Below are 13725 nucleotides of genomic sequence, written 5' to 3'. Positions count from 1 at the left end.
ACCTATCTCTTCTTTAATTGAAATTGAAATGCAACTAGTTGACTTGACTAGTTGTCAATAATGATTTATCATTAGACTCTTGATTCCTTTTTTAAAACTGATGTCAAATTCCACCATTTACCATGACAGATTCAAACTCAGGTCCTCGGGACATTCGCCGATGTTTCTGTATTAATAGTTCAGCAATAATATAGCCCTCAACTCTCCTGAGTCATTTGAGTATGTTCGAGTGTGATTTAGAGATTTTTGATGAACACGGTGGCACAGTGGTTAGCACTGCTGCCTCGCAGCGCCAGAGACCCGGGTTCAATTCCCGCCTCAGGCGACTGACTGTGTGGAGTTTGCACGTTCTCCCCGTGTCTGCGTGGGTTTCCTCCGGGTGCTCCGGTTTCCTCCCACAGTCCAAAGATGTGCAGGTCAGGTGAATTGGCCATGCTAAATTGCCCGTAGTGTTAGGTAAGGGGTAAATGTAGGGGTATGGGTGGGTTACGCTTCGGCGGGTCGGTGTGGACTTGTTGGGCCGAAGGGCCTGTTTCCACACTGTAAAGTAATCCAAAAAAAAAGCGTCAAGGGTTATGCTGGGGTAAAGTAGCCGTGAAGGTAACCAAACTGCTGAAGAAAGCTCACTGAACTCTAAACGTTAAATCTGTTTTCTCCCCATAGGTATAACCAGACCAGAGTTTCTCCAGCAATTTATGGTTTTGTGATACAGCAGGCTCGATGGCCTATTCCGTATCCTATTTAGAGTTTACTTAAATGGTTGACTCTGCAGTAATTTTGTTTTTGCATTGTTGTGAAGTATGGGTTCCCAGTAGCACATTTACGACTTGACTCTATGAAGGTGTCCGTACTCATCCCGACACTAGTAGAAGTGCTTTATTATTGTAGCTAATGCCACCGCCCTTACCAATAGAAAAAAAGCTCACCGCGTTGTTTTTCTCAAATCCAGCAAAGTTATTTTCGAACAAAAGCAAGAGACTGTTAATACTGACGATCTGAAACATAAACTGGAAGGACAGCATTTGCGGAGAGAGAAACAGAATAAACGTTTAAGGTCAGTGACCTTTTTGCTTTGTTGAAATGTAATCAGATTGAAGCAAGCCGCAGTTGGCAGCTTCGCAGTGGAACGGATTCCTTTAATGGAATGGGCTGGACTAGTGACGTGAATTTGGGCGGATTCTCCCTGTTTCTCTTTCGTCTGCTACTCTGGGAAAGCTTATAGTCGGACTGAGTGAAAACAAAACCGTGAGTCTGATGGTACTGCAGAATTAAGAGTGCAGGAGGACTAGGGAGCAGCCAGTGAGGTCGGCGGATGAGGAATCGCCGAAGTACGGTAGAGATTGCAGGCGGCTGTGGAGCTGGCTTTTGTGCGGCCGGATCATGCCTCGATCATCTATTGTAGACGTGAAGGTGCAGGACGTGCAGAAAAGACGGATCCCGAATAAACATTATGTACGTGAGGCAATAATTTCTAGACTTTAATGAATTTCTCGGGTGCTTTTAACAGCAAAGAGAACGTTGTTGAATACTGTGGTTAGTTTTTGGGCAATGCAACTTATTGAGTTTAAAGATTTAATCTTATGGATAGTTTTCAGCATCAGACTGCCTGCTGGTTCCGTTGCACCTATTGCACTGCTAATAATTCAGAATTAGCTTTCAATCAAAATATAGGTTTTTGTAATTATAATCATCTGATTAACTTTTTGTCTAGCTCCGAGGTATGTGAACAGAGTCAAAACTCGAAGTTGAGCCAGGTGATTTTACAGGCCAGAGCACTTTAAATTGCAGATTTGATAAACTCCACTGTTAACTGTGGCTGGATGAGGAGGGGAGGCTTGTAACAGATTAAAAGCTTTTCAGACATGAAACGCTTCCTTTGAGCGGCATCGGCCAGCATGGCAAGGAAGTGTGCCACTTGGCAGTTTTTCATTTAGTTACCGCAAATTTCGATGATACTGAGATAGAGGCACATAGATACGTACGACCCAGCCTAAAATAGGGACTTGGTTTTAATTCGGATCCCGGGTGGGTCCACTGTTTAATTTCACTCTCTGAAATGCTCCCTTCCCTGAGCCCATCTGCTCATTTCCAGTGTCATTGCAAGAACCGTTTTTAAAGTCACATCAGTTTTCACCGCTAAAACAAAATAAAGCTGCCTAAAATCTGCTGTGATGCGTATGGGACTCATCTTTTTGTCGAATCCACAGTATGTCCTCGCCGATAAATCACATTTGGGAATGCACCACATACAATAAAATGTGTAGTTAGCGTTCCCTGACTTTCTCTTTTGTGCTGACGGCAGCATGTTATGGTAATTAATCATTCCACAGTCATCGGTAACTTTTAGGTAATTCATTCTTTTTATGAGCCCGGTTATTGAGAGTTAGTAGATGGATACTTCACTATGTGAGTTCGCCAGTGCTGTCCTCAATTGTAAGCCGCCTGGTTTTGTAAACTGGCCGGTCTTTCCAGAATGTTGGATAGCTGAGGCCAACTGTATGCCCCACAGACTAACAATTCAACCTGGGAATAAATGGTTAAGATTTGTTATTTAGAAGCTTCTTATAAAATTAAGATGTTTTGGAAAAATACTGTTAATATTTATGTTTTACCCAATAATTGAGCTCACACTTGTTTTGGAACATTACATTGATTAATTCATACTAAATTAAGTTTTACTGGGGGCTCCAAGTAAGTATTTTCCCTACCTCTTGGTAGTGAAATTCCCAGATTTTTTTTTTGATCAAGCATGCCAGTAGAAACTTGGCAGACACTGTGAAGCAATATGTATAGAAAAGTTCACTGTTGGGGATTTGGAGCTTGACAATGTTCTGATGAGCTGCTGGCTTGGATTGAGAGAATGATTAACTATGTGGAAAATAGTTCTTCAAGTATTGGAAGAGTTTTCTCCATTTGAAGATGTCAGTGTAAATCTTATCCATCTTTGCTACATTTCAAATTGAACAATCTGAGCTTTAGTTGCAGCAATCACCTACTTTTTCCAATAATAGACAATTGATATCGTGGCTCTCAGCACCTGACACAAGTGAAGAAAACTTACTAGAAACCTTTTCACAATTCTTTAAGGCAAGCAAGCCATTAAAAAAAAACAAATCTATCCATTTGATTTAATAGAGGAAGAGGATTTTGTAGGTTCCTGAACATTGTATTCCTTCAACCTGTTTTTCTAATCACCATGTTCAGAGATGTTACAACACACCTCTGGAGCAGGTGGGACTTGAAATCAGGTTCAGGGGCAGGGACATTACATCTGTGCCTTAAGAGGGCTCCCACTGCACTCATTCAAAGCAATTAGTTTAATGTTGAACTGGGGTCAAAATTATGTCCTTACTTTCCTGGATTTAACTGATTGCATTGTGTCAATGTTTAGTTTCAGCGAGTCAGTCTCTGATGACATTGCACTCCTGCAGTTAAAATGAAAGCTTGGATTTTCTTTGGTTAAATTTGCTTTGAAGAATGGTTAGGGTTCTAGTGAAGGTTTGATATCTGCTGTTGTTTTACTATCTCATATTTATTTTTTATTTTCCCTGACTCAGAGTGAGTCTGTTGCAGCGTTTGAATAGATGCAGATCTTTCATCATACATGTTTTTGTTTGACGTTCACATGATATTAGTGTTGCAGTCAAGGCTAGCATTCATTACTCATCCCTTATTGCCCCTGAGAATGTGGTGAACATCTTTTATTTTTAAACTCCAGTCCATCTGGTGTAGGGGTTCTTGCATTGCTGTCAGGGCTCAAATTCCAGATTAATGACCTAGCCCACGGAAGGAGCAAGCCATGGAGTTGTCATTATTCCGCTTCAGACAGTTCCAAGCTGGATTAAAAGTTCCAAGTTAGTTGGAAGGGGAGCTTGTAGTTGATGCTGTTCCTGTGCGCCCTTTGTTCTTTTAGGTGGCGGTCTTTTTTTGGTTTGGGAGGTGCTATCAAAGGAGGTTTAGCAAGTTGTTGCGGTGCATCTTGCAATTGCTACACACTGCTACTGTGTGCAGGTAGTGGAAGGAGTACAAGTTGAAGGTACTAGATTGGATGCAAGTCGACAGCCAGATACCCGTGATTATGTTGAGTTTCTTAAAACTACACCTGTCTAAGCTAGTGGCAGGCATCCATCTCACTCCTGACTTAAACCTTTCAAATTGTGGACAGGCTTTGAGCACTCAGAAGGTGAGTTGCTCATTGGACAATTTCAATCTCTGACCTGCTTTTGTATCCACGATAGAAGCATAGAATCGATACAGTGTGGAAGCAAGCCATTCAGCCCATTGAGTCAACCAAAGAGCATCCCATCCAGACCCACTTCAATACCCAATAGATGTAGCCCTGCATATGCTATGGCCAATCCACCTAACTTGCACATCTTTAGACTGTGGGAGGAAACTGGAGCACCTGGAGGAAACCCACATATACAGGGAGAATGTGCTTACTGAGTCACCATGCTGTCTGTGTATTTCTGATAATTTCTGGGGTTGCCTGGTCAAAGATGTTGGGTGGGCTGAGGAGGTGAATTCATTAGAATGAAGATGATATTTGTACCCTGTACTAGTCAATTTTATGACAACTGTTGAGGCAATAAATATGATGTTGCCTTAGACTTTTTAATAACTGAATATTGACCATGTTTGTATCAAACAAATGTTAACTATTAGACTGAGGTTTATTTGCAGGAAATGAAATGAGTCTTTGCTCATTCTCCAAACATTTTGGGCATTTTTAATGTCTAGTGCTTTGGTTCCTGCATTGTAAGTATGGAGAGAGTACAAGTGAATGTGAAATATCACCTGTAGAGTTTGTAGGTCTGCCACTGCTTTGGAAAAAAAATATTGAAAAGGAGAAATGTATAGTTTGTGCCTATACAAATTTTAAGAAATTGTATGTTCATTGATTAATTCTCTTCACATTTTGTCTAGATATTACTAAAATATTGTAAATATTTCAAATTTATACCATCAATACAAGAGCCTATATCCACGCCTCTAACTTTATTGCTCTCTTGACTTATCAGCTGCTAAAACCCTCATTTGTATCTTTTAAGTTCTAAACTTGATTGATTCCAAAGTACTGCTGGCTGGGATCTAGCATTCTACTGTGTATTCTGGAGGCCATCCAAAACTTTTGCTGTCCTGGTCTAAACTCTCAGCAAGCCCAGTTTCTCTATCAAACTAAACATACTTGCCAACATTGGTTTCTGGTCCAGTAGTGTATTGATTTCACAAATCTTATCTTTGTTTTGAAATCCCACAGTGGCAATGCTGTTATTTCTATAATCCCTTCAGCTCCACAACCTTCTGAGATACTGTACTATAATTCTGACCTGTAAATCTCTGATTTTAATTGTGTGTTTAGTTGTCTAGGCCTCAGGCTTTGAACCCTTCTCACTCCTTTCCACCTCACGATTTCAATTTCTCTTTTCATCTACTGATTTGAACGATGTCTTTAATAAAGCTTTTGGTCATTTGACCTCATTGTGCTTGTATGGGTCAGTGCCATATTTTGTCCTACAACAGAACATCAGTGTGGTTCATTATGTTAAAGGACCTGTATAAGTTGTTTGAAATATCTGGAAACTTAATGGCCCATATTTTGCTGCAGTAGGACATCTGACCCCATCTGTCATCAGTTAGATTTGTCTATTCCTGTTCAAACTCTGAATGATTTTGCTGAAAGAGCAATTAGATAATAGTGTAGTAGGAAAACAGGGCATGTGGAATTTGAGTGAACCATGATAAGCACTGCATTTCCATAAGCAATCTAATTGGAAGGTTTTGAAATAAAAAGCGCAACGATTGCAAAGGAAATATAAGTTAGACTGGATGAATTCAGTGTCAAAACCTATGTAGAGGACAAGAAAGATTGGCTAAAGAGGCAAAGAAAAATACTTATTTAACAAAACTGACATTTTAAAAATTTCCAACAATTGATACCTGAAGGCTTCACCCTTGTAATAGCCTAATGATTAGTTTTCAGTGCCAGAGAGGTTGACTTGGAGAAAGGAACAATTATCAAGTTGCTTAAAAAGGTACTTCTACATGTAGTTACAAGACTTCACTTTTGGAGTTTGGTTTCTGTCTATTGCACAAATGCAGCATTTCGCATCATTAATACATGTCAGTAGTAAAGCTGTTTTCATGTAGTTAATGACAGTGCAGAACAATTCATTTGAAAAGAATAGCATCATTTGGAAGTTTGCAGTTAACAATCAATGTCTGTTCTCTAACTGAAGTTGCTAAATCATTTTCTGTAAATAAATATTCAATTTTGTGCTCAGCCTTTAGGCAGCAAAGTAACCTTTTTTAAGAAGTCAAGTTGCTATGAGATATGGGTGCTAGAGTGTTTTGGAGAATGGTATTTCGAGTGCTGTGAAACCACTATCTTTTAAAACGATATTTTTACGTTCCGATGGTATCTGCAGAATAATGTCAAGGACTTGGAGTAAAGGTTACATACACCAATTTGAAATAATTGTTGTGTGGGGAAAAAAATTTAAAATGGAGAAGGAGAGAGCCATTTTCACAGCTTGAATTCCAAAAATAGCAACTTAGTATGAGCGACCATGTTTGCTGGGATCCTTTCGCCACATGGCTACCTGAGATTCAAACTAAAACTGCATAATATGCAATGTATTTGAACTCATGAGTGAATATTGACTGTTTGCTGCAGGGTGTCCTTTGAATTCCAAGTCAGAAGTTAATCTGACTAATACAGTTTGATAGGGTTCGTGGGTCAAATGAGGTTGACTTGATTAAGCCCTTACATTAATAGGTGTGGCTATTTTAATCTAACTAGGATATGTCTGAAGTGGGATAATTACAAATTCATGATATTTTTGTAGGTTACTTTTCACGACTAGGTTCAAGGAATATTTTTATGACACTGATAGAGAGAAGTTTAGTTTGAATTTTAATATTCTTGAGTGCTTGATGCTTTAGAGAGTAAATTTGGTATCCTTGTCTTCGAGATATATTGAATCCTAACAGAGTATTGACCCTGCTCCTTTGGAATTTTAAATAAAAAGCATTTGCATTTATCTAGTACAGTTCACAATATTAGGCTGCTTAAAGCACTTTACAGCCAATGAGTGCTGGAATTAGGTGGATGGAGAAAAAAACCCTGCACTTTTACAGTGCACTTACTGTTGTAATTTAGGCATTGCTGTAGCTAATTTACATACAACTTTCAAAAACAGCAGTGTTTTCTAGTGACGTTGATTTGAGTGAGGAATATTGGCCAGGACACTGGTAGAAATCTTCCCCAAATGCAACATGGAACATTTTACGTCCACCTGTGGGAACCAAGGGGGTTTCTGTGAAATGTTGCCTCTAACCAGTACTGAAGTATTAGTACTGATTTTGTATCCAAGTCCTTTAACTGGGTCTTGAATCTACAACCTTTTGCCTCAGAACACTACCAAAGATCATATACCTAATCTTATGCCACAAATCCGAAAACTGTTAGTTTAACCCGAAGCCGAAAATATCCTAGTTTCCATCCATCACTTTTTCAGTGAGACTACAGGGTGGACCTGATTTCCTGTCTACATAGATTCCTGAATAATCAAAAGGTTTTGTACCTTGCCAACAGTCTTTGTATGTGACAAGATGATGTTTTGTGTGGCAGTCTTTTTTTTTTCAAAATATACCACCTTGCCCCACTCTCTGGCCCTTTTAAAATGATTATCTGGTCACTGAGTGGAGAGTTGATTACTAGCCAGGAGACGCTTCCCATTACTCAGTGAGAGCTATTGATAGAATCTGTCAGGGTTTTTTCTCCCAACCACCTAATTCCAACACAGGGGTCATTATTTCATTTTACTGAAAGGATGTGGCTTTCAAACTCCTTCATATTTTCTGGTTTTAGTGAATACTGACGTCTTTTAACTGAGACAGTCCTGTTTTGCCAGTTCTATTGAGATTGATAAAATCACAACACACTGGATAACCGTTATTCTTTATTGAGTTTGATTTGTGATTAAAGCTAATAATTCATTAATTTAGACAGCTGATTATTTATGAATGTTTTAACTCTTTAAATTACTAATATAGCTTCAGCAGTGAAATTCTCAAACTGGTCTGCCTTGTAATAGTGTGCTTTAATTCTCAATGTTTCCCGCTGAGGTATATTTCAAAGTATTCAATTGTCTGCAATTCACAACATGTGTGACACAGATGTTTTAAGGCACCTAATAAGAATAATGGAAACATGACCAATTCCAGATACTTGTAAATGCACCAGAACTGGTTGTCGATCAGGAGCAGGATGTTCGTAGTCCATCTCAGGAACCATGTATGTCACTAAACCCACTTACTGTGTTCCAGCTGAGCGAGCAAACCTACATCCAGAATTTTCCGCTGTATTTGCTTCCATTCATAGTTATTGGTATCCTTTTGCCATGTTGCTTGGTTGAAGGATAAATGTATTCAAGGGTAAATAATTCAATGCAGAAACGGACTGTTTTGTTTGTTTTTTTTTTAACTTGTCAATTATCTACATGGCAGAGGTAATGTTAGGTTGCTTTCATCAGGATAAAAGTAATTAATGCATAAATAACTTGCACATTTATGTTGATGTTTCCTTTTAATTTTATTAAGAATAAATTATTGTGATGATCATTAAACTTAATCTGGTCTCTTTAAATAAGATGTTGAATTTGCTGATTTCAACTTTACTGGTTGCAGTGCATAATAAATAGAGCATGTATCCATCTTTTTTTCCCTCTTGCCATCACCATGTACTGCACCCCTACTCCCTCACCCGAGCCCAGAACTTTTACATGGAATGCTAAACCTTTAGCTGTTGCTCTCTAACAGTACGCAAGTCTTATGTCACAGGCTTGAGATTTAGTATTAGATTATCATCTTTCTTTGTTTTGCATCCCATGTTTATCCATCAGGAGGTCAATACATCTCAACTCATTCTGTATATCAACCTGCATAGAGATATTGGAAGCAACTGAACTAGTAGACTTCAAATTTAATTGAGTCTTTGGTGTTGAGAGTCCTGCAAGGACTGGGCAAAGGTTGCAAAGCAAAGTTAGAGCTTAATAGTTATGAAAGCTTGTTGAAAGTGAGGAACTGGTGTATTCCAAAGGATTCTGCTAGCCTCCTGCAGATACACTGGGTGCAGATTTGAGGATTCTCTGTGCCATTCTGATTTCCAGATCTTGGCCCACCAAGGAAGACCATGCTGTTAGAACCTTGAGGTTTGGGGGCCAGAGGTCCCAAGTATCCAGCAAATATCATTTATAAATGGTCTAGAGCAGGTAAACTAGTCACTCTGGCTGCGGGGAATGAACTTGAATATTTGCAGTTACATTTGTAAAAAAAAGTTAGAATGTGGCTCAATGAAATGATGCTGAGTATTAACATTGTATGATCTTAAGTTGATATCATTATCTCCTGATGACAAGTTTCTTTTTCTTTCAGGTTTACATTATTCAAGTCACATGGTCCAATGGTTCCACAGAGGTTATCTACAGGCGATACAGCAGATTCTTCAATCTTCAGGTAGATTTTTAATCTGAAGCACTGAATAATGGTGAAGAAAGAAGATGGAAGTCAATGTTCTGAGCTTTGATGTGAACATAATTATTAAAATTCCATCCTCTGTCCAGTACTTTATTTTGATTAACTTTCAACACAAAAGCTGGTCTCCACAGTGAAGGCTGTGCTGCTTCTGAACTGAAACTGAAAATTGACTGTATGCATGCAGTACGCAAGTGATATTGCCACAGTATCACTAAACATTAAAACAGGATAAAAATCACAGACACAGGCCATTCAGCTCAACTAGTCCATGCCAGCGATTGTGTTCCACTCAAGCTTCCTATTGCCTTTTTTAAAAATCCAAATCCAAATCTCAATTCCCTTATGCCTTTTAAAGTTTGTCTACCTTCCTCCTTAAATGCATCTGTACTATTTACTTTAACTATTATCTGTGATAGTGTGTTCCATGCTGTCACCACTATTTGGGTAATGAAGTTCCTTCTAACTATCATATTAGATTTTTTGTGACTGATTAAATTTACAGCCTCTAGTTACACTGTTCCCCACAAGAGGAAACAATATCTCTGCATCCACTGTGTCAAAGCCTTCCAGAATCTCAAAGACTTCTGCTATGTCACCCCTTAGCCTATTATCCAGTGAAAACAGGTCTAGGTTATTGACTTTTTTGCTAATATGTAAGCTCATGCATTTTTAGTGTCACCCTTTCAAGTTTCTCAGCACCCTCTCCACTAGCTGTATATCCTTTTCATGATATGGTGACTTGAACTGTATGTAGGTTTCTACATGTGTTCTAACAACGGTTTGGTGTCGGTTTTGCATGACTGCCCTTTTTAATGCTGTCCCTCTAGAAATAGAGTCTGGTGCTTGCTTTGCTACTTTTTTTATTGCCTTGCTAACCTGTGGCACAACGTCCATGATGCAGCTTTATTTGCTGTCTGCTGCAGATCTCTTCCCCAACTGATAGAGAACACAATGCAGCCAAGTACAAAGCTCTGTTCAGATTTTAAAAATTGATTTATTAAAAGGAAAACAAAGATTGGATTAATATGTTTAAATTACCATATTAATGAACTTTGAATATTGCTTTAGAAGCATTTCTTCTAGGACTAAAATAGCATCTATTTAAGCTGATTAACATGTAGCCATCAAGTTGATGGGGTCTGGAGTTATGGATATGGCGTTTTGATAATGACTGAAGAGACTAATCCATGCTTTGAGTCTTGTCTGACTGTAGTGAGTCATGCAGTGCAACTGTTGAAACTGAAATCAAGAATTGGGGTAGGAAGAAAAGACTTGAAGTTATATTTTAGGCTCACAGGGCAACTCCGTGCTCACATTAGGAAGCATGAAATACTTTGAGTGGCTGGTGTTTTAATGTAGGAAGAAAAGTTTTTTGTTATTTAATCAGAGTTGGGTGAGTCCTACACTAATCCATCAAACTAATCTACAGAATGGATAGCATTGGCAAAGCCATATTTATAGTCTACCACTACTTTCCTCTGAGATAGTGGTGAACTTGTGTTTTTAGCTACTCAGTCCTTATAGTAATGGTGCTTTCATACCTGAATTCCAGAATATTGGTCCAGTAACAGACACAATGGAAACAAGTGATTTATGTGATGTTTGACAATGTTACCTGGTATCTGCTTTAACTAGGAGATCTTATTCCGATATTGTATACATGACTTGTTTGATGTTTTTTGGTGGTTGGATTACCAAGGAAACAAATATCACATTCCCCCACCATTGGAGTCTTCTATTTGTTAATAAATTACAATTCTGAGGTATCTGTCCAACAAATGTGAATCTGACCAAATGACAGTCATAAATAAAAGACAAAAGTTAAAAATCACACAACACCAGGTTATAGTCCAACAAGTTTATTTGGAACCACTAGCTTTCGAAGCGCTGCATCTTCACCAGGTGGTTGTGGAGTATAAGGTCCTAAGACAGAATTTATAGCAAAAGGATTACAGTGTCATGGAGCTGTAATGATATACTAAACAAATTTAGATTAAGTCTTTCATCTGTTAGAATGGGATATGCTCGTTTTGGTTCTTTAATATGTAAATCCCAGAACTCCTTTTAAGTTACATTCTCAAGATACCTTTAGCTTTTCAAATAATGGGTGCCATCTCAACTCAGACAATGCGTTAAAGGTGTGAAGTTAGTCTATCTGTGTTCCAGTGTTGAGTGAGATTGGTTCTATTTCTAAAGTGGGACTTACGGAATCTTACATGGAATTATGCAGTTTTTGAGCAAAATAAAATGGAATTCTGCCATCTCACTCAACACCGGGACACAGACTTTAACCTCACACCTTGTCTGAGTTGAGATGGCCCCTATTGTTAGAAAAGCTAAAGCTATTTTGAAAATGTAACATAAAAGTAGCTATGGGATTTACATATTAAAGAACCAAAACTAGCATATCCCATTCTAAAAGCTGAAAGACTTAATCTAAATATGTTTAATATATCATTACAGTTCCATGACGCTGTAGCCCTTTTGCTATAAATTTTGTGTCTTATGATCTTAGACTCTACAACCACCTGATAAAGAAGCAGTGCTTCCAAATAAAACTGTTGGACTATAACCTGGTGTTGTGATTTTTAACTTTGTCCACCCCTGTCCAACACCAGCACCTCCAAATCATAAATCATAAAAGACAGTCGTCTTTATCCATTCTTCCTTCCTCTTACCTTCATCCATCAAATCCAGAATTGTTCACAAAAGCAACAGGTATTTCTCTCTCAAAATGGTCACAGAAGGTGTTTTTTTTAAAAAAAAATAAATAAACAGGGTTGTTTATGATGTACAAATTCTTATGATCTGAAATAGGTTAGATGGTTGTCTGTCATTGCCTTTGTCATGATAAGATAACTTGTTGGCTTCACTCTGAAACATATCCCATGTGGATATGCTTAATAGCTTTCAGGACTGTAAAATTAACAAATCCACCAGGATCCATCTCTTCCATCACTGAAGCGCTATGCTTGAATTTTTATAATCCACAGGATTCACTGTAGCAATTCGCCAAGCAGTTCAGCAACATTTCCCTCCAAGACCAAGCAAAAACACAAGACCAGAAAAGTAATTTGAAGACCTTAACCTCCACATTCCTTGCCAATACAACATTCTTAATTTGTAACATGTTTCTTTATCATCATTTGGCCAATGTTCTGAAATTCAGTACCTAAGACAAGTATGAAAGCAAAAATACTAAGGACTGGGTAATTGAAAGTAAAAGTCCATTACCTTCTTGAGGTAGAGTATGGTCTTGGCAGCACTGAACACATCCCTGGAACAAATAGAGTTTCATTAATAGAATTATTGTAAGCATCTGGTAGGTAACTTGGAGCAATGTTGCAAATTTTCTCCAGATGGTATCCTGGTTGCATGTAACAGCTTCTCTGTTATATTTGTTAGCTGCCTTCCATGAATGACCTGCTGCGGTGTTTTTTTTTTTGCTATGCTCAGAATTAGGGCAACAGCTCCTTTGCCTGTGGACGATTGTGCACAATGCTGTTAGCATTATCCACATTGTTCTTCAGGTCAACGTGAGCTTATGGAAAGCACCATGTGGCCAGATACTGCTCAGGTAAAAACAAATTTACAAAGAAGTAAAATTGAAGGGAAAAGGTACCTCTCTTTGTTTAGCTTAAATTCTACTACATATGATTTTTTTTTTTGGAAAAAAAGGACTTTTTCTGTTGCTTCCCTCCTCTCCTGCTGAAAATTGCTGCTCAGATGCTCTGATTTAAAACAAGAACATCATTGAGGCATTAGAGGGAAGTTGGTGAGTTCAGATGACCAAGACAATTGAGGAATGAGGTGGGAGGTGAAATAAGTGAAAGGAAGGCAGTACATTTTTCTTTCAGAATTTTATCCTGTTTGAAAGCAGTGGGTTAGATTGTGCCCTTTATAAGGAAGTGTAAATTGGCATTAGCAAATTGGCAGTCTGCTTTTCATGATAATGTAAATATATATTGGGAAATATGTAAGATGGACTGCTGATTCAGTATTCGAGGAGAGAGTGAGGACTGCAGATGCTGGAGATCAGAGCTGAAAATGTGTTGCTGGAAAAGCGCAGCAGGTCACGCATCATCCAAGGAACAGGAGAATCGATGTTTCGGGCATAAGCCCTTCTTCATTCCTGAAGAAGGCCTTATGCCCGAAACGTCGATTCTCCTGTTCCTTGGATGCTGC

The 13725-nt window shown here is 38.5% G+C and overlaps 1 protein-coding gene across 2 annotated transcripts in view; it reads left to right on the top strand.

Annotated features, from left to right (window-relative positions):
* Positions 1-1220: 1220 nt before the first annotated feature.
* The window catches only part of sh3pxd2b (SH3 and PX domains 2B), a 337393-nt gene continuing 324888 nt past the window's right edge, over positions 1221-13725 (top strand). For both annotated transcript variants that reach the window (XM_043703800.2, XM_043703799.2), the window contains exons 1-2: positions 1221-1452; positions 9439-9519. In XM_043703800.2, the coding sequence (XP_043559735.1) occupies positions 1381-1452; positions 9439-9519 (153 nt within the window). In that variant the 5' untranslated portion in view covers positions 1221-1380. The remainder of the gene's footprint in view (positions 1453-9438; positions 9520-13725) is intronic.

This window comes from Chiloscyllium plagiosum, unplaced genomic scaffold (genome assembly GCF_037043375.1).
Source record: "Chiloscyllium plagiosum isolate Xiang-an unplaced genomic scaffold, Cpla_swu_hap1 HiC_scaffold_16, whole genome shotgun sequence".
Classification (NCBI taxonomy): domain Eukaryota; kingdom Metazoa; phylum Chordata; class Chondrichthyes; order Orectolobiformes; family Hemiscylliidae; genus Chiloscyllium; species Chiloscyllium plagiosum.
This window is presented reverse-complemented; position numbering and strand designations above follow the sequence as displayed.